Source organism: Sturnus vulgaris, chromosome 3 (assembly GCF_052056855.1).
Source record: "Sturnus vulgaris isolate bStuVul1 chromosome 3, bStuVul1.hap1, whole genome shotgun sequence".
Classification (NCBI taxonomy): domain Eukaryota; kingdom Metazoa; phylum Chordata; class Aves; order Passeriformes; family Sturnidae; genus Sturnus; species Sturnus vulgaris.
In genome coordinates, this window is record NC_142245.1 from 31,006,718 (window position 1) to 31,033,312 (window position 26,595).

The 26,595-nt window shown below is 33.1% G+C and overlaps 1 protein-coding gene across 1 annotated transcript in view; it reads right to left on the reverse strand.

Annotated features, from left to right (window-relative positions):
- DNAH8 (dynein axonemal heavy chain 8) overlaps window positions 1-26,595 on the reverse strand; it is a 114,388-nt gene that overhangs the window by 17,202 nt on the left and 70,591 nt on the right. The window contains exons 59-82 of the mRNA XM_088162829.1: window positions 23,975-24,167; window positions 23,441-23,563; window positions 21,616-21,746; window positions 21,153-21,306; window positions 20,555-20,719; window positions 19,749-19,975; window positions 19,240-19,358; window positions 17,823-17,926; window positions 16,825-17,001; window positions 15,337-15,504; window positions 14,333-14,545; window positions 12,861-12,998; window positions 12,414-12,541; window positions 11,522-11,693; window positions 10,358-10,513; window positions 8,920-9,075; window positions 7,735-7,917; window positions 7,192-7,297; window positions 6,123-6,375; window positions 5,834-6,024; window positions 5,334-5,455; window positions 3,220-3,338; window positions 1,774-1,976; window positions 773-846 (exon numbers count right to left, since the gene is read on the reverse strand). Coding sequence (XP_088018955.1) covers window positions 773-846; window positions 1,774-1,976; window positions 3,220-3,338; window positions 5,334-5,455; window positions 5,834-6,024; window positions 6,123-6,375; window positions 7,192-7,297; window positions 7,735-7,917; window positions 8,920-9,075; window positions 10,358-10,513; window positions 11,522-11,693; window positions 12,414-12,541; window positions 12,861-12,998; window positions 14,333-14,545; window positions 15,337-15,504; window positions 16,825-17,001; window positions 17,823-17,926; window positions 19,240-19,358; window positions 19,749-19,975; window positions 20,555-20,719; window positions 21,153-21,306; window positions 21,616-21,746; window positions 23,441-23,563; window positions 23,975-24,167 — 3,775 coding nt within the window. The remainder of the gene's footprint in view (window positions 1-772; window positions 847-1,773; window positions 1,977-3,219; window positions 3,339-5,333; window positions 5,456-5,833; window positions 6,025-6,122; window positions 6,376-7,191; window positions 7,298-7,734; window positions 7,918-8,919; window positions 9,076-10,357; window positions 10,514-11,521; window positions 11,694-12,413; window positions 12,542-12,860; window positions 12,999-14,332; window positions 14,546-15,336; window positions 15,505-16,824; window positions 17,002-17,822; window positions 17,927-19,239; window positions 19,359-19,748; window positions 19,976-20,554; window positions 20,720-21,152; window positions 21,307-21,615; window positions 21,747-23,440; window positions 23,564-23,974; window positions 24,168-26,595) is intronic.

The following is a 26,595-nucleotide window of genomic DNA, read 5'->3' on the forward strand; positions in this document are numbered from 1 at the left end:
TCCTTGAAGTGTCCAGCTGACCAGAAGGTACCACCTCTGCACTATAACTTTTATATTGTATTTGAGGTTTCAATTGCTATCTCTCTGTAGCTGCTGCTTAGGTTTTTCATGGTTTTACTGTTGGGGAATATCATCTGCCATAACAAAATACACTACAATATTTAAATAAAAATTCTTATATATTGTTTAGAAATTCTTAGACATACTTGGGATTTAAAGTCAAAGGACTGACAATTAAAGAAACAAAGTAGGGACACCAAATGCTGGTGAGTAAAAGGTCCTGTCACTAGCAGAGTAGTAAGGAAAATGTGAAACAGTATCAGGAGCAAGCACATCCTTCTGTATCTATAACTTTAAGCTAGGTGTGCCCTCACCATTTTATTCAGTAGGAGCTATGCAACATCCAGGTATCTTTGATATGGGAGGGGAAAAAATGAAATAAAATTCCAATAAAGAGGTGGGATCTGCAGGACAGGACCAGGCCCCAATGTCCTTTGACCCTTATTTAATAATATAGTGATAAGTAAGGAATGTGTTGCTTTTGGGAAGCTGCTCAGTAGCCCTGCTGCCAGAAGTATTGGCTTGGACTCCACTGTCACACATATACGCCACAGAGAAATACTTTTAAAGTCAGGCATTCAAAAAGACATGGTCACCCTGAGATATGCTTGATAGTAAGATGAAAATGCAGAATATTACAGACTGCATGCTAAAGGGGTGTAAAAGAACACAAAACAGACAATCAATTTATATTGCAATGTTTTATCCCCACCTGTTCCATTGACACCTCCATGAGTTTGCGTGCATGAACCTCTTGTCCTTGGCCCATTGAGATGGTCCTACATTCTATAACACATTTGAAAATATAAGATTAATGAACTTACCTTATTGAGAAAAAGTAAGGTTTTCAATTCAGTCCAGAAACCAGTGATATAAATGCAGCACAATTAAATAAATTTAATGCAAAAATATATACTTATGAAAGCAGAATCCCTTCATCATCATATTATGCTATTATATATAAATTTTCTAAACACTGACATTTTGTATAACAACATTAAAATACACATGCACAATACTTAGAGAAGTTAAAAACTGTGACTGTTATGACTGTGAATGTGAATTTGCACCAAATTTTATGCCAACGAAATATTGCCATTTAAATGCATATTTTCAGCATTTGAAATATGAACAGAGATTTTTCTCAAAATGTAAATAAACACAGTGCAAAGATGTAAAACTTCATTTATGAACATACTAATGTGGCTAATGGCACGAATATATGGGATCTACTCCCAACTCAGTGTGTATTCACAAGTTTTCAAAGCTTCCATATAATGTAGAACTAAAGTCCAGAATATACAAGTGCAGATCTTGTAGCTATTTTTTTGTTACAAAGTAATCTTCTAAGCACATTTACTGATTTAAGTTACCTGCAGTAAAGAGTTAAAACAAGAAAATATTATTGTCACCATAACAGAATTTTAAAAGAAGAATGAATTGCTTTACAAGATAGGGATTTAACAAGTTATCATCACCGTGAAGGATGATAGCAATTTATTAAAAAAAGACTTGAATTACTGTCCAACTTCACATAGAATGGTTCTTAGCATACGATCTTCTATTTAAAATATTATTTTAACTCTAAGATGATGTTTCAGGAACAGTAGTGCAAGAGAATTTAAGAAATACGTCTCAGAAAAAAATATCTCTGAAATTACTTACACTGCCCCTCTATGTCTTAACATATGACAATGAATAACTATTTCATACCCAAATTAAGCTTCCTAGACAAGGAATTAATCTGATCAGTTGGGTCTGATCCCATAGACAGGAAACAGATGAGAGGTGTTCGCATGTCACTTTCTTCCCAAGTTTTTCTTAAATTCAAAATAACTGGCTCTGTATATTTCTCATGCAAGGAACTTGCAATATATTTCCTGGCTTGGGAAAGTGTTCGATCTGGACACCAAGACCTAGAAATTAAAATACGTACAAAGATATAAATTCACTGCCTCTTCCTCCAAGATCAGACTCAAATTAGAAATTCTATTTTCATCAAATAGAGGGATTTTTAAAAATCATAATATGCATGTATATGCATACACACACATTCATATATATTCTTGTAGATTTGTCTTTACAGATATAGTAACAGGCAGAGCTGATGGTCTTCCCTCTACTTATAATATTTTCCAGTTTTGCCTTAACTGCTTGCATTGGAATTTTCTGTTCTAGGCACCTTCATGAAGTTGAGACATTCTCCATTTTAAACAGAACTTTTGTATTTGAGAACACAAAGAAGGAAATTTTAAGATTGTTTTTGCTTTTTAGTAAAACTCTGCAGATGTTTCATTGGGTCTGTTAGACTTTTAGAGTACAAACTCAATTCTTTTGCACTGGATTGCATTTGTGTTGGTGGTAAGTGTTTTTCCCATGGAAAAACAAACAACTACTTTTGGATAAAATATATTACTTTGAAAATCTTCAGTTTTTGAAGATTATTTCAATGCTTAGGACTTAGATGGTCCCCTCCCTCTTAGGGTGTAGAGCATTCAAAAATATGGTATTTCCACCAGATTCTAGCCTTTTTTACTGCACAGGCTGAATTTGCTCCAAAGACAAATCACAGTCTAATAAATAATATTGTTGGGGTATTTCATAATATCTCTGATTTATTTGTTACAGCACTTGGAAAGTATACAATGAATGGAGGAAGATATGATCTCATGCATAAGGCAGCTGAATGCTTCTTTGGGGAAATCCATTTTATCCTAAGATCTTAGAGGTCTTATATGATGCAAAACATATAATTTATAGCACACTTTTCACATGGGATCTTGAATATTTATTTTGGGTTTCACCACCTATTTTTTAAAAAATATTTTTAAGTACTTGTTTAAAACTATTTAAAATAGTTAATTTTAAAGAAATTTTTTTAAATTGAAAATTATCTGGAATATTTTACTTTTTCATGGGCTTCCCAGTTTCCATTTCTCCTGACATAAAAGCAAAGTTATAAAGAATATTTTTTATAAATATCTTTAGACAGTAGAAGATAACTCTGAAGTAATTGAATAACAACATATTTCATGTGAATGAATTAATATTTACTGTCACCCCGAGATAACTAAAATTACACTATTATGATAATAGCATATTGATAGTTTGAGATGTGCTCCAACTGTGTAATTTCCCAATATTTGTGAAGATGCTCACCTGATAAGTAAAAGTTTGCGAAATGTGTCAAGTATCTCACTGTATCCATTAGGAATAATTTCTTCCTCAGGGGCATCTTTATCAAACCAGTGTTTCCATGCCTTATCATGTTGGGCTATCTAAATTTATTCCATTAACACAAAAAAATTATATTTCAGTTGCAGTAAAATCCCCTTGCAAATGTAGCTTTTAATGAGAGGCCATTATTATATTAGGATATATTACAAGTAACATTGCCTATAGCATTTAAGACTTATGCCATGTGAATTGTTATTAAAATATCACAAATAATATTAATTCAATTGCTGCAATCGTTAAGATGCAGGCTCTCAAGCCAATTAGTTATCTATGCACTCCCCTCCCAAACACATGCATCTACTTAAAAAAAGTCAGTAAGTAGCAGGAGAATTCTACACTACAAGAGGAGCACCCTGTGATTGATTAAATAATTCCTTTTGGTCACAAAATATGAACAGGACCAGAAAAATCTGTCCCAGTACAGTCTAGCCAGCCAGTGAATCACTAATTAAAAGTAACAGATTCTAGTAAGCTTTTGACTTGAGAAAGAACAAACCTGACCACAAATATGATGACCATTTTAGGCACCTCTCAGGACCCCTGACATAATAGGATAAGGAATACCAGAGGACAGAACATAGTGAAAATACAACTGAGCCTTTAACACAGTGACTGAGGATCAGCTACTGCAATATTCTCAGATCACTGGAAAAAGAACTAGAAATGCACTGATAAAAGTTTAAAGCAGATGATGTCTATGTTACATTAGGCATCTGGCACTTATTTTTCAGAGGAGAAAAGCACATTGAAACTAGCATGAAAAAAGAAAAGCACAGGAAACTTCTTGAGATCTGGGCATACCATTCTCAGTCCTTTTTTGGTCATTTTAAATATTTCATCTAAATAAATAATGATACACTTATATTTAATATGATTACTCAAATAGAACAGCATTTCTAATGGATAAAAATAAGTATTAAAAAGATGTTTTTAAAATATTTGCATTTTTAATTGATATCCTACTCAGCACCCTCCCATATTCCATTTCCATCTATTACTGAAATAATTTTGTCACTTTTTAACTTTGCAACTACATGGCAAAAGTAAGGCAGTGCAAACAAATGAATTTTAATAGGAGAGGTTTTGTGGTAACATGGTCATCTAAGTATTTCTACATTTTCTAGAGTCTAAAATTTTGTTTCCACACATTCCAGAAGCCCTGGTGAGAGGACCCTATTCTAGAAATAGGATAGAAATAGGGTTTTGGTGCCCTAACAACCCAGAGTGAATAACCTAACTAAAGCTTCTCCAACTTTCTCCTAACTTAATATTCTATTTTGATACCTCAATAAACCAAAAACTGGAAGAATTGGGCTGGTATGTATCCAACTCTTGCCTTGATATAGGGTTTAGAAACAGCCAGGACCACTTGCAGGTAACATTTAGCTAAAATGTCTGCTACCCTCCAGGGCAATATGTGCCATCACCAAATGGACTTGGCTGGCCAGTGCTGTAACAGCAAGGAAAAGTTTCTGTCCTGGCTATCAGCCTGATTAACAAGGAGTGCTTAGATACAAGAAATGCTTAGGGAGTGGTTTAACCACACTGAAAAAGAAAAATAAATTTATCAAATTGAACATGGCACAAGCTTATGTGCATGTAAGTTCATGTGTGTCTATATAAAACACTTAGTAGCCAGCTCATCACATCTGAATGGCACATGAACCTTGGAATGGAAATGAGTATTTAAAAACAAGCAGCAACCCATTCATTTGTAAAAATACACCAGAATCAAGACAGACAACACTGTAATTTAAAACCTAACACTCATTAATTTTATGAGCCTTTTTGATACCTCTATCTTTTTAGCCTATCTCTCCTTTATTGACCTCCTTTTTCCTTCACTCCTGTTCCTTCTCTCCTTTTTCTACCTCAATTACTATAATACCAAATACCAAAAAGCAGATAAATACACACACCACCATTCATGCTACCTAATTGTCTGTCTCTATGATGTTATTCTGTATTTTTGTGGAAATACAATTATGATGACAAAACTGGTTATTAACATTAAAAAGATAATTTAAAAATATCACCTGGTCCAAAATTTCTTCAAACTGTGGAAGTTTGTTCAACTCCACTAGATTTAGCCATACCATGTCAAGAATCCAGCGGCATGGTTTGGGTGGGCAAGCCTGTAGATCCAAAGCTGCACCTCCTGTAGACAAAAAAACAGGATGAAATGTACTTTCTGATTAAATACATTATATCCCAGGGGCCAAGATATAATTGTTATTTCTTTTTAAATTGTGTATTTTGACCTAAATAATTTTCTCAGGGATACTAACTGTACTCTTGTGTACTTAGCATTTATTTCATACCAAAGGATAACTTAGCCTTTTTAATGGCCTTCTCACAGGTTTTGGAAGGTTACTATTGGATTTCCTCTAAGGCTTCCCTTTGCCAAGCTGAACAAGCTCAGTTCCCACAGAAATGTTGATAGAAACCATGTAGACAAAGAAATAAGACTTTGAAATGGCATAAAAGTTTAAAAAGTTGAATTAGCTGTACACTCAACACAATTTTTAAAACGTACCTCTAATGAGAGTTTGGAACTCTCTGTTTTCCACATGTCCTCTCTCAATATCAATTTTTAAAGCCAGGAGGAGGGTAAAGAGGAATTTGTGGTTTTCATACAGGCCTCTAACAGAATATGAGTGAATTTCAAAGGTAAGATGCTCAATAATATTTGAGATTCTCTTCTGAGCCACAGGAGACTTCTTAGATCTAAATCATGAAAACAAAGCACAAAGAAACCACATTAATATGAGCAAATACATTGGAAAGGCAAACATCTCAATAGTAGGAAAAATCTGTCTTCCTACCTGGCTATGGATTGATCAAATAGCTTCAAGAACTGAGCCAGTGAAGTTTGATACATATTATTGACCATGCTCATTGCTGTAAGAAGGAAATAAAGAATGCTTCCACGTGTAGCAACAGGTCGATATTCCTCCTGAGCAGTGTTAATCTTCACTTCAGTTTCTGCTGCCACAGACAACTTGACAGCTATTTCAGCAGCTGTTTGCTTAGTTATTTGCAGGACACCAATTAAGGATTCATCATCCACTAGTGAACCTGAAAAGTAAAATACTGGATGTTTAGGACATTTTTGTAATGATATTTTCACTTCATATGTATGTATAAAACAAAAGGCCAAGTTACAGAATTATTTATTTTAAAAATGAAACTATTTACAGAAAAACAGAAGGTTTCTAAAATAGAGATCAAACAGGATATGTAATATTAAAAATTTTTTTTTCATTATTTTTACATCCAACATATTTAAGCAAATTGATTCAAAATATGTTAAATGTATTTATACCAACAGCTTTGCAAGACATGCTAGAGAAGTCACCTATCTTATGCACACAACCCACATAGTCAACAAATTACTTAAATTACTTTGAAGTCATTGGCACTCTCAAAATAAAAAAGACTTGGGGTCCTAAGGGACCTAAGATCACTCAACAATATTCATGAATCTCCAGCAGTTACTCATGATTTTCTGTTATTAGATTCTTTTTGCACCAGAGATAGTAAGTGATCATGTTCAGGCTTATCATGTACTGCAGAAGAGTTTCACGACAATTTTAAGCCGGGCCATTCCAATTTATATTTTCAATGGATTAAAGATTTTGCTGTGGTCAGATACCTTATCTTGTCTCCAAAAAAATGGATGTATTTCACAAAACTTGTTTAGGTGTTAACCTTAAGTGCCTAGAGTTGCATATATAGTGGCATGCTATAGCACCAAATCCCTCACAGTCCTTACACTCCTGCCATTGTACATTCCCTTGTTGTACCTTAGGTGGATAAATCAAAATCTGTAAGGAAAGGACCTAATGTGATCAGTTTTATCTGCCTAATCTGATTAATACTTTGATACAGAACCTTTGGTTGCACTTAGTTTGTAAAGAAGATTGTCTTCCAGTTCTTTCATCTTCCTCTTATTAGAAGTTACATCTTCCATGAGTTTAATTCGTTCTGCTTCTAGTTCCTGTTATTAAAAAACCAAGAAAATGGCATGACATTTTATGGGTTGCAACTGAGGGATACTTAAAATTCAGTTTCTGATTTTTCAAGTGAATCAATTATGATTGAAGATAGAGGTGAAGAGTTGGATCCAGTCATGAAATGTGCATTTTACTTTTCTTGGTATCTAAAACATGTTTTTAATAACAAATGGTTTTAAGCAGTGTTTATTCAGTATCTTATGATATATCTTATCAATGTCAAATCCTGGTGAGTAATTGTGACAGTCATATATATATTAAGAGCCTCCCAATGTATTTTTGATATTTGGAAATGTCTATACTGAATCTGAACATAATTTTGGAAAATGACTAATATTGAGCGTTTCTTTTCTACATACCAAAACCAATTGAATGGAAAAAAATTAAATATCACTATGATTTATGTGTATTGTTAACTTACCTGTTTTTCAGTGAGTATTACTCTTCTCAGTAACTGATTCTCAAGTCCTTTCATTGTAACAGTAAAATCAATAATTGATGTTTTTGCATTAATTTCAGGTGTGAAAGCAGGATTAGGTAGCTTTGTAGTAATGTACAGTCTAAATGAATTCATAACATCTACTTCCTTATCACCAACTTTCACCTGTGGATTAAGTTAAAATAGTATTAAACAGAGGAAAATGAGCTTTATTAAACTCAGTAATACTGAGCAGAAAATAAGTTTACATTATTTGAAATGCCAAAAAGAGGAAATTTATTTCACAATTCAAATTTCTCATGACAATAAAAGTCAATGACCAAATTTAGAAGTTAGAGTATGTTATAAAAGTAGCATTTCCCTCCAGCTAAATACAGGAATCACTTCCACTGTGGATTATGATTAACAGCTTCAGAACCATTTGGTTTCTAATCACACCTCAAATGAAGAGGTAGTAGAAATTGCTGACCTTTGTAGAAATCATCATTCTCTTAAGTCCAAGATAAAAGGAATTATGTGATCTGACAATGGAACAGAAATTATTGGACATAAATTTTATCTTTATACCAAGCAGGTTTCAAAGAATCTTTCCAAAGAAGTAAAAAATTTAGTCAGAGTATTCAAAAGAAATTTTTATAGCATTAAGATATTCCAGAACAGCAGTCTAACTCAAAAGCTGCATGTGCACAAGGAAATCTGGTCACTATATGTTGTAGTATGAATCAGGGAATTGTTGGTGCTGGAAGGCACCTTAAAGATCATCTGCCATGGAGCAGTGGGGGGCATAAGAGGCTCCAACATATGAGTCTCCAAGGTGGCTTCAAATACCTGGCTTATGAAGGAGTAGGACCAAACCACTCCCTTAAGCATATTTGCACTGCTTGAAAATCAGTAGAAAGAATTTAAAGCATTTAACCGGATAAGCATAATTGGTTCCAGTTTGGAATCATCAGTAATAACTCTGGTGGTTAAATTCACAGTTTAGACTTGCCAACTTGCTACACAGCTGAGGCTCTGTCTGTTATATTTTATTAGTTCAGTTTGATTCTTTATAAGTCTCTACTGAATACAAAGTTTACCTCATTCAGCAGGCGTTTGGAACAATGGTAAAATAACATTTGTCTCAAAGCTAACTACTTATTCCACTTCTTTTATTTGATTACTAACCTTAAAAGCAGATCCAGATTTTATGAAATTTTTTTCTAATACATTATCAAGGACTGGATCCAACTCTTCCTCTATATCTTCAATCAGGAGTGATCGTCCCAGTGAAAGACTGTCTTCTAGGTGTTGTCGGAAATACTTGTCATTCAGAGTTGTTACCTCAAAAAGTAAATAACAAATTGGTGTAAGGACAAAGTATTTTCTCACAGTCTTACATGAAAACCACAGATCTAACCATAGAAAGCTTTTTCATTTAGTTAATTGCATTTTAAAGAAGATGCTATAAATGTTGACCATGCAGAAATTTATGCAGAAATACTTATATGTGTACAATGAAAAGTACTATAAAAAAATGAATTAAATGGTTGGCTGTAACTGAATCCTCAGAACTTCATCAGGAGAGTAATAATGTACTAAATAAAACTGGTACAGCTTATTGCATATTAAAGATGTTATGTATATTTTAGAAATCAGAGACACCTAGCCTTTAATTTTCTGTTCTATGTCCTAGAAGGACTAGATTTTGTCATTTTAGCTTTGAAGTGCTGAGAAATTCTTTCTGGAAATCTGAACTCAGTCTAAAAGATGAATCACTGCTGCAATATTATTAATTCAGATTGATATTTCATGAAATGGGATTCATACAATATGAAATCATTGAAAAACATGCATAAAGTAGTAAGCAATATAATTAACTAATTTTAAACCCTCCAAAATTCATTGATATTCAGGACATAGGAGTTTTCTCAATATTCAGGCTAAGGGTTTTAAAATGCAGTTTCCTTTCGCCTTGCCACATCATTTGGGAAAAAATAATTTGTGGTGCAAATGGTAACACATGAACATCTTTATATTATATTTTATAAGCAGGCATTTTACCCTATTGGCCTAACCTGTAAAAGAGTTATGAGGATTGCAGTAATATTAGGATAGGCAATTTTTTCATGGGTTTGGCTTCAGCTAGATTTCCTCAACTTCCTTTTGTAGTGACAGCCTCATTATGAATACTCTCTTCGGTCCTAAATTATGAACTTCAACACTTGAGGCACTTTGCCTACATTTTCAGAGCTGTAACTTATTCTATATTTATCTGTAGCGTTGCTAACAGTCACCCAATTTACTTTCATTGAATAATTTCATATTACACTCTTTTGATTTATTTATCACCTCTTTGTCCTTTTTTGTGCTGGGACCATACTCACCCATCTTGAGCAAAATACTTCTATACTTTTTGCTAGATTTCATACAAGTTGGATAGTCTTTTCCAGGCCCTTGAGTGGGATTTACAGCAAGTTCTCTGCTGATGCATCTACACAATTGTCAGTCTCCATACATGTTAAAATTATCTCAGATCACAGTGACTCAAATGCAACCTCCCTCGAAAGCACTAATGTTTGAAGGAGTAGAATAGAGCACACCATTCCTTTAAGACACTGTTTACCTGTAATTCATTTTCTTGCTCTTTATTTTTAACCCACGCTTTTCCTTGAGTTTGTGGGTCTACCAAAAGTGGATATCTCGATGCCTTAGTGACGATGATACCATTCTGAATTGAGAGGTGATCTCCAGGCAATCCTTGAAGATTCCACTCACTAATCTAAAGAAAAAAGAAAAAAAAGAGATGAAGAAAAAGAGTAGTTTGGAATAAATGAGCACTGGAATTTTTCTTCAATAAAATTTTTTCTAAGATATAACAGGGACATCAAAAGGAATGCATATTTGAACCCACTGAAGAATTATTAATGCAGGTATAAAAATATTTCAGAATTTTATTTTTATGGATTTTTTAACTATGTAGAATAACAAAAATTATATTTTAAAGTGTAAGGATGTCAAAAGACAACTTGAAAGACAAATAAAACATTGGGATCAATTAAGCAAAAAACCAGTTTAAGAGAGGTTTTGGGAATTAATGTTTACTGAAGGAAACAAAGATTCTGGCATTTCCCACTCTGCCCATTTCTTTTCACTCACGTTGAATAAAAGGACTTTATGTACTCTATTCTAAACTACAACCAAACCCACTGTTTTAGAAATGCCCTGGTTTTGGCTGAAAGAAAGTTCAATTTCTTCTTAGTAAATGGTATAATGCTGTGTTTTTCTAATTCAGTGTGAGAATGATGCCGGCACACTGATATTTTTGCTGTTGCTCAGTAGTGCTTACCAGAAATCCAGAAATTTTCAGTGACCTGTGCTCCACCGGTGGGCAGGTACACAAAAAGCTGGGAGGGAGCATGGCCAGCACAGCTGATCTGAACTGGCCAAAGGGATATTCCATCCCATGGAATGCCATGCCCACTATATAAACTGGGGGAGTTACTCAGAAGAGGTTTGATCATGGTTCAGGGATTGACTGGGTATTGGTCAGCAGGTGGTGAGAAATTCTACTGTGCATCACTTGCTTCTCTGGGTTTTGTTACTATTCCTACACCAAGATTTATTGGAAATTGCCAAGAGCATTTGGAAACCACAGAAGTACACAGTACAGCAATATTTGGAATATTGGGGATTATAGTTCTTCTCTAAGCAAGCATAATGCTGCTTAACAGTCATAGAATATGCTAATGGAAATTCAAATTAAATCTTCCAAGCACCAAGAACTTACTGTTGGTTGATCTACCAACATAGAAATCAGGTTCAAATCATCAGAAAAGGGGATTTTATGAGCTCTCAACTCTGCTTCCCATAAGTCTTTAATCAGAAGGTTCCTGAAGTCTTGATTAAAAGGTCCGCAGTATGAAAGAAAGCCTGTGCAGAGCAATATATCTCCCACAAGTCTAGAAAATGAAGAAAAAGCATCATTAAAAGGTGATGCACAAAGTCAATTTCTAATGACTTACACAACCAGCTTTTGAAACATAAGATTTCAAGAAAAAAATAATGTATGTTTCCAGAGCATTTTTGTGGCAAAACTTAAGAGTAGTATTTTATGAAAACACTGTCTCCACCCCTACAAAGCAATAAAGCCCTGATGAGAACTATTCCTTCTTTCCTAAATGAAGCAAGAAAATTGTTTATTTCTTAAAAAGATATTTGAAATACAATATTTATCAAGGATACAAACCTAGTTCTATTGAAACTCTCACCAGAAATGCCCAATTTCCCAATAGGAAATTTATAGTAAAATGAGTGTTCTTCAGAAGCTAAGCTATCTGAAGGTTTCACTTCCCCAGTGACATCAGAACAAGGTGCAGTATTAGGAGTGCTGCAGAAGCAGCTGTAATACAGGCACACAACAGCCCTAGTAATAACCTCTTTGGAAGCTAATTCCAAAATCAGAGGTATTGTACTTAACCGAAATACTAGCACTCAGCATCCATGGATTCTTACTTATGGAAGGAAAATTCAAATTTCAGGATAGTTCATTTGATTGCATTGCTATATTAAGATTTCCAGGAAGAAAATTAAGTACCACAATTAAAGCTACTAAATTGTTTACTAACACTTCAGGTTTTACAAGCATTTTCTATTTTGTTTTCATGTAATGGATTTGATACCTCTTAATCTGAGATTTAAATTCCTTGCTTTGCTGAGTCCACCTAACCTTCTCTCCACTCAGTCCATCTATAAGTGCAGAGGCCGCTTGCATCTTTCTTTTGCATGTTTCTGCATCATTCTCTAAGTCCTAAAATTGAAAAAAATGTCATACTTAATCATAGAATCCAAAAATGTGGAGTTATTTTATATAATTTTCATCTTCTTATATTTATTATAACTATTTTGTTTAAAATTCATTCTTGAGGACATTTAAAGGTGTCTAATATGTTCCTATTCACAGAAAGAGGGGGAATAGGAGAGGATATAGGCTTAAATCTCTTACTTTTATAACTGAATCTCAGCTATGTTATTCAAGGTAGCAGGTAAATGTGTGTTTGCATCAAGTCCTAATTACATGGAAATATTGTACAAGCATTTTTGATAAGACTAAAATACTTTTATCTCACCATTTTCTCCTTCATTGCTGCATCAAACTTTGCCTGCACTTTATCCAGCTCAGCTTGCTTTTCATCTAATTCTGCCTGAGCCTTATCTTTTTCTGCATTAGCTATTTTCAGGCGACCTTCTTGCTTTGCCAGGTTAGCCTGCAAAGGAGAAAAAAAAATTAAAAGCACAATCATATATAAGATTTCAATATAATTGAATGAACTATTTAAGTCCACGTAGCTGGTAATCACAAGACCATAATACATCAAAGTAACTTTTGTATAAATATCAAAAACATTTAAGCTGAAAACTATATCACATGTATACTGAAGGTATTTTTTTGTTCAATAACAATACCTGAAGTACTAGTACTTTAACAGTACCTTAAGTTCTAGTATATATTGTCAACTTTATTCCTTTAAAAAGAAGTTACATTTCAAGAAGCTGGTTAAGGAAATTAGGTTTCTGATCTGTACACATTGGTCAGACTAGAAGAACAATTACTCAATATTCTTCTTGACTATATGTTTTGACTATACTCATTTCCTCTTTTTTTTTTTTTACTGAATTTTATTTTTATTTTTAATTAGTGAATTTTGACCAGCAATCACAATGAGACATTGGTCCTTTATCATCTAACAATATTGCTTTTACCCACTACAAAATGGTCCTAAAACAATGACTCTTCCTATTGCTCCTAAAATTATATTTATGGTGATGACAAGAAATTAATCAATTTTTTAAAAAATCATTCATCTGTATTACTGTTGCTTCTGTAAATAACACTTCTACCAGTGACAAAAATCTGAAAAATTTTGGGTTTCCCATGTGCTCACCCTTTTTATTATCTTGTGTTTTAGTATGCTACATTTAAGGATTAAATACTTTGATTGGAAGAAAAAAAAAAAATCACTGTTTTTGAGTTTCATGAACCTGAAAAAGAATACCCACACTAAAGCAAAAATTTACTCTTAAAAACATTTTCCTTATTTTGCTTCCTACTATTGCAACAAAGCTCCTTTATTGATGTGAGCTCTGAACCTCTTTAGAAAGCCAATACTTAGGCAAGCTATCAGTCCTCCACTGCCTCTAAGTTACCAGGAGAAAACAAAGAACCTAAAATAGCAGCAAACCTCTGTTTGCAGGACTCTTTAGAGAAGGAATGAAGATCCTGGTACAACATTTTGAAAATAATTATAAATTATAACATTATTAAAAGAAAAAAAAAAACAAACAGAAAACACCTTTCCCTATACACAGTAAACCAGATCACCAGATATATTTAATCTAGGCTAATTTTTGTTCTGTGTTCTCTCTAGAATCAAGAAGAAAATAGGTCTGTTTCTACTCCTACCATCTTTAACCAGTGACGTCACAGGCTATTATGTCTGAATAAAGTTATGTATATATATAAATACTTGTAAGAGCATATTAAATTAAACTAAATTCAATTACTTGGTGAGCAAACAAAAAGCAAGAGAGGATGTATTACCTTAAGAGGCAAGACTTCTCTGTTAACACCATAAAACACCACCATGGCTTGTGTCCAAGAGAGGAGTCCTGCCACGTTGCCACACACCTTTTTACCATGTTGCAGTGTATAGTCTTCCATTTCAAAGTAAGGCTGGACCAATTCTACTGTCTCATCATTGATTGTATCCCTGGCAAAGTTCCGTAGGTTGTTCAAGAACGGGCCACTCATCAGCTTCAAAAAACAGCACATGAGTTATTTACACATTGTAGGATCAAAGTCTTGTTCCTGGGTGAAGCTGTTAAAAAGCATTCCTAAAATTCTTTTGTAAAGAGAGGGCATTTATATTGCTAAGGTTATAATGTGCTATTCAGTTGTAACTCCTCCTACACACCTATTATTTTGAAGTTTTAACAAATTGCACTCCAGTAAATAGAGTTGAAAGTTACTGGTGTACTTTCCATCTTCTACATTCCTGTGTTACATTTCAGAGCATTTCAGAAGCATCATTAAATAAAAAAAAAATTGACCACAATAAAGACTCAAGGATGTATTTGTAACTTAACTAAATGCAAAAAGAAATGCTTAGGCATTTGTGAAATATTATCTAAATTCTGAAAAGTGAAATAATTTAGTTTAATTTTTTCTAACAAATGCTTTGCATGCTAAAAGCAATTCATGGAATAACTGCTTGTCTCATTTTATTATATCAATGGAAAACAAAAGTTTTTGATGATTTTTATAACTGTAAAAGCCTAAATAAAAAGCAAGAGCACTATTTTTTATCTGTTACCATCAGGCCATGTGCCAGGAAACTCTAAAGCTTCTGCTGGAGAAGTTTCTAACCAATTCACCTACTATTTCTACCAGTTAGACATAGTGTATAGATAGAGTTTTTCTTAAAACAGTATGTTTGCCTTTTAACAAAATTCTGTCGTGTGTTGGATAAACAGCATCATAAGTTCCCTGATAAGCTAATTGCTAATTCCAACGTTTAAGAAACACTGTTTGAAAACTCTACTCACTTTTAATGATTCTCCCCATGATGGCTTGCAGCAAGGCTTTTCTGGATCCATGGTAACTTGATCCAATCTCTTTTGAAATAGTAGCAGACAACAGTCCATGATCCTCATAATGAGGTGAGGAGGTTTTGCAAGTTTCCTAACAGTAGCAATATCCTCTGGTTTGATGGTCTGTTTGAAGAAGGATGGAATAGAAATCTGCATCAATACCATTATTCTATTTCCCATTCAATATCTTGATTTTCATGTTCATTTGTAATACTTTTCTCTGAAGTGCATTTATATTAAGTATATACCAAAAAAAGTGAGAAACCTGGCCTAATTAATAAATTTAATAGTTTTGTGAAACTTTAGCAATTTCAATGAATATTAGACAAGAATATCTTCCCAATATTAAAGACATAATTCAAAAATCAAATTTACATACAGCAGCATTGACTTGAATTGTCAGTCTAAGTAACTAAAGAAACATTACTGTAAAATTGTAATAAGACTTAATTAAAAGTAGTAAGCTTGATAAAACAATTTCAGATTTTTAGCAGTCAAGTTTATTCTGAGATGGATTTGGTTATTTTTGTTCAGTTTAAGTTACTATAGATGTGAGATATAATTTTTAACTTCATTTTCTAACAGCATCACTGTCACTGGCACTTTGCTTAGGTCAACAATCATTAAAAATTTTAAAAAATATTTAAAACTTCAAACCTAACATTTATTTGTGTCTAAAAATACACACATACTACTACCTGTCTAGAAGGAGCAGTTACAGGTAAATTATAGAAAACATTTTCTAAGTCCACACATTCTGTAAGTGAATTTTATGAGTATTTTTAGAAGTTTCATCTATCTCATTATCTAAATGTCAGTGTAAGAGCAAACAATGCTCCCTTTTTTTGCTTTTTCTACTCAAGAACTTCTGTCACATAAATTCTGATAACTGGAATGGAAGGCCACCATTGATTTCTGATTTCAGGTTTTTACTGTTTAAATGTTCAGAGCAGAATATTGAAATTATTTAGCACAGTAATGCCTCCAAATTTCTGAATCCTGATTCTGATTACCCTGAATCTCCTTTGTTTCCTGTTTTTCTTAAAATTAAAAGCATTAGGATTTCTGGTGAAGAAAGAGATAGATTTTTGTCTTAAAAGACAGGTGTAACTACTTAAGTTTGAATTAACAACATTCTGTTAGCACAAGAAGTATTCTCTTGAATTCAGAAGAGCATATATTCTAAAGGCATCTGTAGTTTCTTGAAAGATCTACACTTTCATAATGATCAAGTATTGGGATGGAAGGAAAAAATACTATAAAATAGTCCCTATGTGTTTAAGGTAAAATATGTGTGCCTTAAGTATTCTTGAGAGACGTGGCCAGCAACAGTGAGGAGCTGGTGACAGCAGCCAATACCAAGAGACAGCTGTGTCTTGGTGGATCTGGCCTCTCACAGGTGATGCAAATAAAACTATACTAATAAAAATGAAATTTATTCACTTTCAGAGCTTCTTCTGCTTCTTCTAGGGCTGGTTTAGCTGCCTCCAGTTTTCTCTCTGCTTCCTGTTTTTCTATATCAATTGCATCCACGATCTTTTGTGCTTTATCTTTCACGCCCTGGACTTCAAGTTTTATTTTGGTTGCAGCTTCAGCACTTTCTTTGACTTCTTCTAGTACCTGGAATTGATAATAAACACATAAAATCTATAAATCAAAATGGTGGAATGAATGATTGTGAGACACAGGATAAAACAGTATATTAAATATATAAATCTTACCCCAATTACAACTAATTATATACTATATCATATAACTATTAAAAAATTAAATGTGAGAAGTTCAACTTCATCCTTTTCTGTCATTTTTGTCTATTTCTCTCTTATGAGATTAAAGGCCTCAAAGAATGCAGGCAGTCCCTTAGTCATCACCAGCCAAACTTCACTCTCCAGTGCATATTAAATATTTATCGTCAGAGCATTGTGGGATCTTTCAGAAAACAGAATGTCTGTACTGATCCATTCCCTGGCATATCTTTCCAGAGAGTCATTTTGGAAACTAGATTTCTACCAGATCACCAATCTCATGAACACAGAGATTGTTAATGTAAAAGACAAAATCTGAAACTGAACTACGATCAACAGTCTTCTAAGGAATTTTGAAACAGAAAAGTCCCATTATCACATTAACTTTTTCTCTGCTAGTAAGTGCACATATAATTCTAAATTTAATAATGTCAATTAAGCTCAAGTTTAAAAAAAGCTATGGAAAAAAATTAGATCTGTTGCTTATCTGAGTGGGTAAGAAACGGGAGAAGAACAAGGAAAGTGCTCAACCTCTGTTGCAGTCTAAAAGTGCCTCACTTTCAGAAGCAAATTCTGAATAACACACTATGGAGAGTGTAAAGCCTCATTTTAGATAAGGCAAATTTTTGCAAATTATGATAAAATTCTGCAATAGCGTTTTACCTGCTGTATATTCTAGTGGTATTTAACACTTACTTTATCTGCCTTAACAGATGTCACAGCCAGCTCTTTCTCCTTAATAGCCAAGTCCTTAGAGAGTTTAGCAACAGATTCACTGGCTTCCATCAGCTTGGACAGACCTATTAAGTAAAAGATAAAATTCAGAAATATAGAATCTTTTTTTCCCTAGTTAGATTACACAGTCTAGGTCCAGATCTCACATATCCTTGTGTTCTCATTCCATTTTATGCAAAGGAGAGAAAGTGTCTGTATGCAGTCATACTATCATGATTGTGTCTACTATTCACGTACCCAATCATTTTGTTCAGCAGAACATGCAAGGAACTTTAATAACATGTCAGAGGCTATGAAAATCTACATATGAAATTTTATTGACAGTGCTGAAGTTGCTTATGTTAGTACTTTTGAATTATTTTGGAAATTTAAAAATGGAGAAAGAATACCCAGAAAACATAAACCAACCCCACCCACTTAAATCTTCAAGGTTGTCAGACTTTGTCACCATCTCAAAGTAGACTGAGGATAAGTTCTTCAAGAACTGGCAACAGATCCATAGAGCAAAACGTACACAGTTTGAAAATACTGAGAATCACTTACTCCTCTACAGCTCACTCTAACTCAGTAAAGAGTTTATGAATAAGATAGTTATGCATTCTTATTCTAGTCTTTTCTTCACGTGAAGGGTACCTGTTATATTATTAATCATTGTTAAACTGCCACATTCTTTACCTGTGTATGGAAAATCTTATAATGTAGATTACTTTATTCCATTGAATTTATATGCAACATCTTTTTTTGATTAAGTCAAGGTTTCCTAAGGTGCTCAATTGACTTCATAGATTTACAAAAGCATGTATAGATGCAAACTGGAGAAAACTCAAAACACTAGAAAACTGGTGTTCTGAAACCATTAAATATTATGCCAAAAATTAGGCCATTTCAAACAGATATCCAAAATCTGTCTGAAGAATATTTCAACCGTACTTTTCTGTATTTCATATCCACAGTTATAAAATGACCCCAAGTAACAACTACTTATTCTACAGCAGAAATACAAATTAAATCATTGCATGGTGAGAACTTCCACAGACAAGTCCAGAAGCAAGTTAATAACTGTTTAGAACTATCTCTCTCTACACCAGTAAATTAGATGTTACTTTTGCCCATTTTCAGGCTCTACTTGCTATTACAAATTCTGATTTGCAAATATTAAAGTTTAATACAATGCTGAGGGGAATGGTTAGGCTGGTAGCTTCTTTGAGATATTTTTACAAGAGAATCACTGTGAGGTTGTGACTGGGGGAGTGTCTGGTAAAGGTCCTGATATGCTACCACTTTTGGACTGCTATCCCCTGTAAGTGATCACTGAGAAAGAAGTCTAAGATTAAAAAAAAAGATCATTTGAGACCATACATGGAATGCATTTGCTTACCAGTTTGCATACGTTCAGCCTGTTCATTGATGCTATGTAACTTCTCAGTGTAAACCTCTTTGTAGCCATTGATGAAGGAGAGATAGGATTTTGGTGTTACATAGGCTCGTCTTCGATACCTAAACCAAAGTGTAATTGGCAACATCAACTTCACACGTATTTTTGATATATACAGCTATTTGATCACTTCCAAAAAAAGAGAAAATAATATAACTCAAGTTTTTATTCTTTCAAAATCAGATTTCTTCATGATGCAAACCCTTATACTTTTAGTTACATTGTTTTTGTCCACATAGACAATATTAAAGACTGTTGAAGAGTGGGAATGAAGATGAAGAATTTGCAACATAATAGCAATTCTTTTTCATGGCCTGAGGATATAATGCTATAGCAGATTTATTTTTGTATTTATTTAAAATCCATTTATTGGTACATACAACATGATTTCAAAAAACACTGTCAGTAGCAACATTTTTGAGATTAATTATTGCATTCATAGAAAATATTACCTTTGGAAATAATTCTCACAGCTTTCTGAAACTATATCATGAAAGACACCCATGGTTTGTACTATTTCTGTTTTAACTGCTGGAGCGCAGACCATATTAAATTCTGAAAGAAAATAGTTGGACACAGCTACAAGAGCTTCCCTGGGCCATCGACTGAACCAATCCATGGTGCACCCTGATATCAGACCAGGAAACTTCAAAGAACGTGCACGGAACTTCTCACCAACCTGGAGAGAGAGTCACTGTTTGTTAGCAACATGATTCCTAAGCAAAGGTCAAGGAAAGTCTTTAATTAGTATAAACAATTAAATAGTCTATTTTCTTTTTGCTCATTCTCTGCTTAGAACCCTGAAATTTTTTTCTCCTCAAATAGAGTTTTGTGAAATTTCTGACTTTCTACATTCATGAAATTTGAAGAAAGAAGTTCATTACAAATATATATGGTTTTCATATTTTGAAGCATCAAATAATGTATTTTAATTAGCAATAAAATACTATTTTCCAGTTAAAAGCCATAATTTCACAAAAATACATTCACTGATGTGTATTAGTAAAGAATATATAAGATAAAAAAATAAAAACAATTTAACTGGTAAGAAATTATTTAATTTTTAAGTATTTTGCTGTTAAGTTCTCACAGCTGCACTATTCCTTTTATTTTCTCGGCAATTACAACTACATTTCAGTAATCTTTTTTGTGCATCTTGAGCTCCCTTAAAAATATAAAACTTAAATAAATCTCTTACACAACATAGGCAAGTTTGCTAATGGAAGAAAGGAAGACAGATATGTTAAAAAAAACTTACTGGAGAAAAGCAGAGGACAACATGTAAGTTCTTCTTTGCCCGACTTATGAAGTACTCATAAAGATTGTCAAAGGTAGGAGGATGCCGAGGCAGCTCTTTTTTCATCACAGGCACTAATGATTGGGTGATTTCATCCAATTCATCCCGAGCAAATAAATTCGAAATCTTTTTATAAAATAAAAATATTGATAATTAATTGCCTGTATGTCATTATTATAGAATTTATAAATATTTGCCTGTTTACATCGGTATCTCTCTCTCTGCATACACACAGCTTAGACTAAAACCCACAGGTTTAGACTAATGAAACTCCATTGGGAATTAAGAAGTCTAACTCCAGAAGAGTATAGAACTTGACTGGCAACAGAATCATAATTTAATAAAAGGCTACTGAAATACTAGTTACAGCTCTTTTTGTATTCTCCTGGCTTACACTGAAATAAAGAAACTACATCTTCAGAGCCCTCCTTATTTAAAAAGTTGAAATACTAATCATTATTGATTCTACAATGTATTACCGAGATAAATAAAGTAGTGAGAACAAATTCTACAGTACCCTGCCTCTAGAACACATTGCCTGTCAGGCTGAGACTCTTACCTCTCCTGAGGAAAGCAGATTATTTACATATTCCAAAAATGATTCCTCTTTTATCTCATTATCAGTGAAAATAAAGGTGATACCTTGTCCTTCCTGCCCAGCTGTTCTATATAATACTTTTAAATCTTCTGAGAGATTGGTTACATTATATGATCTAGGAGAGATAAGGAACATTACCTATCAAGTCAAAACAACTCAGAATACCACTCTTTTTATAAATGACATTGCAAAAATACTTTGCAAACACACATATTTTTGTGCAGGAATAGCTAACACATAGTTTACCTTTTTCAAGTCAAAATAAATCCAATGTCGTATACAAACCAGATTAGAGTGTATTGTTTTCACTATTTTTCCAATGGTGATGAAAATAAAGAAAAAGAAAAAAAGGAGAAAAATCTGTGGCCAAGTAAAGACAAAGCAAAACCATAAAAGTAATTTATATATTTCTTACACTTCTCACCTGGTTAAAGTGATCTGAAATATTTTATAGCCAGCAATGAAGGAAGCTAACTTTGAAAGACTTTGTTTTCCAGAACCACCAACTCCAACAAGTAAAGCATTTCCATATGCTGTCCGAATAATTCGGGAAACCTATAGAGGAAATAATAAAGAAAAATATCAGTAATAAATTCAAATACTAGCAAAATTTAAAATCTATTATGCTTTATGCTTAATTTACTATAATACAATGTAAAAATTATTAAAAGGATACTTGCAGAAAATTTTTCCTCAAAGAACACTTGTAAATTCTTTAGTAATTTTGTGTGGCTAATGAAGTAGCTGCATATAATATAGGATGGCTATAATCAGTTACATATAGAATTTAAATACATGAAAGGGGACATTTTGAACTCCAGTTTATTTTGAAGACATCATCTTGAATGTGTTTAAAAATATCAATAAAAAGCTTCAGCTAGAAGAACAAACATACTGTATTCCTAATTTTAGTAGTCTGAAAGTCTTGAACACAATTACACTATGCTTTAATGTTATCTTCTACTCTATCTACTTTCAACATTTATTTTTATGATAGTTTTCTTACCAAGTCTCCAGTTACAAAAGCTGAATTACAAATTTACTATTCTATTGCTTTTTGACACACCTCTTCTTTGGGTTTATGATACAGTAGTGCACTATTACTTTTAAGATTCTACATTTTATTTTGATCCACATGTAAATTATGCACAAAATGCAAAAGATTGGCATCTACATGTCTTTGAAATATATTCATTTTTATCTTTTATAAAATTTTAGCTTACTGCACACCTCCCTCTGAGCCTATCCAGATAATTATATTAAAGAAGTCTAAATATGGAATTATGTGGGTGACTAGATTTATTGTTACTTTAGGCGGAAAGGAGCCCTGCTGTTACTAATTGCATATCGAGGATACTCTGGCTAAAACTTGCCAATAAAAACAGAATGTCAGAATGTTTGAATGCTTTCAAAGTCTTCTGAAATTCACCTAAGTATCCTGTGAACCATATTTAAAAAGAAATTCATTTACTTCTGTTTAAATGCAAAGCAAACAAACATTTACTTCATTTGAGGTCAACTAGAGAAGAACAAAACACCTTCTTCTGTTTTTGTTTCACTGCAACTTCTGTGTCTTTCACACATAGAAATAATCAGATAATCAGATAATCCAGTTAATCAGATAATCCAGTCAAAGCAATTCCTGAGATAACACCTCTTAAACGTGAGACACAAATCTCATACTTTGCCTTTATTTCATCCCCATGAATCTGATTTTGATTTCAGATGAATTCTTTTCTTATATTTTCCTTTCTCAGTAGAACAAATGATTGTTAGTTGAGACCTACACACTACCCTAAACTCTACCCTACACACTGATTCCATTGCAGCCTTAATTTATATTTCCTTTCATGTCTCTCATACAATCAGATTCTACCTCAGGTTGTTTTTATCCCCTTTCAGGTACAGATAGATTTGAAATGTTCTCTGAATTCTAAATGATTAAAAAAATTTATATAGATAATATAAATGTCTTTATTTATGGTCTCACCTTTCCTATTGAGGAAAATCTTCATCTATCTGAATACATAGAAGTTTAAGCAGATATTTAAATGAGGAATTTATCATAAAACATGCAAACAGGTAAAATGACTGTAGCTCTTTCCTATTCTCGAGAATGACCATGCAAATATGGCAAAGCAGTTTGGAGCTAAGAGCAGCTTTTCACAATGTGCCTTCTAAGAACACCTTGTTCAAATAATGAACATTGTTACAAAAATTAAACAAATAAAAAAGGAGTAATACCAAACCTTAATAAGATGTGTCATTGCGTCCTTGAAAAACACCAAATCAAGAAACGACCCTCTAATATTTTCATTGTATTGTGACTGATATGCCCGCAATTTGTTACAAAGGAATTCATAGCTTGGAATCTGAAAAAAAAAAAACAAACAAAAATCTGTAACACTAGTAGGGCACTTCAGAATTTCAAAACTCCCCTGATATTTTTACACAAACTTCAGTTTTATGTGTTGGCCATGAGTAATGATATTATCTTCCTAATTCACCATAATTATTGTAGTTGTGTTTAAGCAGACATTTTTTGCTAATGGTGGAAGAAAAAAGCAAGGAGAACAGGAAAAAATAGACCATATTTTTGCATCATTATTAAATCTAACATCACTAAAATGCTTTATTGCATGCTAACCAGGAAAATATATATATACTTGTACAAGAAATGTGGTAGCTATTCAAGAAAACTTCCTGTATTGTATGAGTTCAGCAATACAACACAATAATTAAAGGAAAACTTTGGTGCCTAGATGATGCATCAAATGAAATACCTCCTCATAAATTTTTGGTGCTAGAAGCTCAACATCTTCTGGTTCTTCACCAGTTGGTTCAGGCTCATCCCGTAAAAAATCTACAAAATATGGTTCAGCTTGGAGAACTTCACTTAAATCTGCCTCCACATATTCCTCAATTGTTTTATCAATAGTTTTTTCAAACCAGGCTGTATCTTCAGGTGTATTAAACCTGAAAACCATAAATTAGTACAAATTTCAAAAAAATATTTCTACTTATATAGAGAGAAAACAAGTACCAAATAGTAAGGAAAAAAATAATTAGAAAACCCCAAACATAAAACGTTTTAAAGAAAAATACGTATTAGACAACACATACCATACAGTAGTCACAGAAATGGATTAGGCAACATTCAAAAAAGCAAATGCTTCCATACTATAGTCAGTGGCATGAAATATAAAACAAAATAATTTTATTTTCCAACTTCACCAAGAATGAGACGATGACAGACTATGTAATTTTTCAGATAAAAAAGTATGAAAAAGGGTGAATGCTTTCCCAAATAACCATGGCTAAGTGAGCCTTATAACCTTTCAGCCTGGAGTAGAACAGCATCATTTATGGTATCACAACATTGCCTATGAAACTGCAATTAGACAAGGAATAGTGAAAGGAAGGTAGGATATGCCACTACAACCTGACTCCATTCTCAACACCTCTTACACAAAAATCCATAATTAGCAGAGAGGAATACACACTGGGGTTGAGGAGACTAATTAAAGTCTGGAAACATATACTAGTGACTACATTTCATTGTGTAAACAACTTTATCTGATTCCCTTAACAGATTCAATCTGATTTTAATACTTATCAGGCCTTTGACTACTCTGCTTATGATTATCAGTGAAGCAATGAAGAATGCTACTTAGGAGTAACTGTAAAACGTAATTTTACTTAGGAGTAAAATGTACATCTACTTAGGAGTAAATGTAAAAGACAAGAACCACCTCATCCACAGGAAAAGTTAATTCAAACTGTGAATGTTGAAGTACAGAAAAAAAATTATTTCCATATATTTATTTCTTTTTGTATTCAGTGATACAACTGAGAGGAAAGTAGAACAAACCTGAAGAAGCCCAGTGTTGTGAATTTTCAAATAAGTTAAATTGAAGAATTGTTATAGAGACAGCCTAGATATGCATTTCATCACTATTACTAGAGGTCTTTAGTAATGACATTATAATATTAACCACTAGGAAACTTAAAAGCAGCATGGAAACAGGGAATGCATGACTATACTCTCTCTATCTGTCTTTTTAATATTTGCCCAAATACATATCTTCCATGCATTTTTAAATTTACCACAACAAATTAAAAGAATATATGAACATATCAATAAATGACAGTGATATTGCTCCCAACTTTAAAGCAGAAAATAATACACTGGATGATTCTGTAGGATACTTTTGCATTAGTAGGGCGGACTCTAGCTTTAAATGAAAATTAAACATTTTCCCCCGTCTCATATCAATAGCACCCTGTTGCACATAAGAACGTATAGACATAAATTTTAGCAAATATGTAAGTTTGTATAATATATGATAGTTCAGATGGTTAGAAATATAAGCACTTCTAATATTTTGCACTCTGAGAAGTAACTACTTGAGTCAGCAGAAAAGTCTGACCTTTATTTTTATATTCTTGATAGCTGATTGATAAGATTCACTTTTACATTTCCCGCATGCATTTTCTGAACTCAGCTTATATATCTTAGGAGAATGGAGAAACTGAGCAAGACTATGGTTCATACAGAATATTGAAACTGATGATAACAGCAATCTTCTTTGGCTCTTAACTCAAGTTTGTTAAGGCACCTTCTGGGGGAAAAAAGAGATGGGCTCTGTCAACTGACTCAGAGCTCTCCTGAAAGAAAATGAGGCATTCTAGAAGATACAGGATCAATGGTCTACGTTTTGTTTGGAGTGGTTCCTAATTTTTACATGAAATGGAGGGCAATTGTTTTATCCACGAGTTTCAGCAGTGTGAAATTCATCTCTAAGTTTTATATATCTTGGGTTTTTTTCTGTTTCAACTGAATATATACTAAAGTCCACATATCAACACATACTTAGGAGGATCTCACTTTGTCCCTTTTGTACTTAAAAAACAGAGGTGGAACTCCTTATATTTCTCCTTTACATTGACAAGCCAATTGAATAATATGATTAAGGCTGATCCTGCTAGAATACAATCATTATGTATTTGTCTTGCCTGCTTCCATGCCAAATCATCTTCACCAGACGACATTTATGTAGTCAGCATCTTAAAACAGATAAATTCCATTTTAAGGTTTTGCAGCTGTGTTAGATACTGAAAACATTCTGGTCATAGCCTGATCACTTTTCAATTCAAAATCTTTTAGGTGTAAATAAAGGCAAAAGCACTCTAAAATGCCTCTTGTGTTCATGACAAAATATTTGTCATTACTTTCACTTCGTGATATCTTTATAAAGTCGATGAAGTGTAAGCAAATAGACATAACTGCTTTTAAGAGTCAATATTTACATTTAATGCTTTAAGTATAAAATATTACTTTACAAAAATCATGGATGCTATTTCTCAGCACATCAGAGTAAGAAAAAAGTATTAATTTTAACTA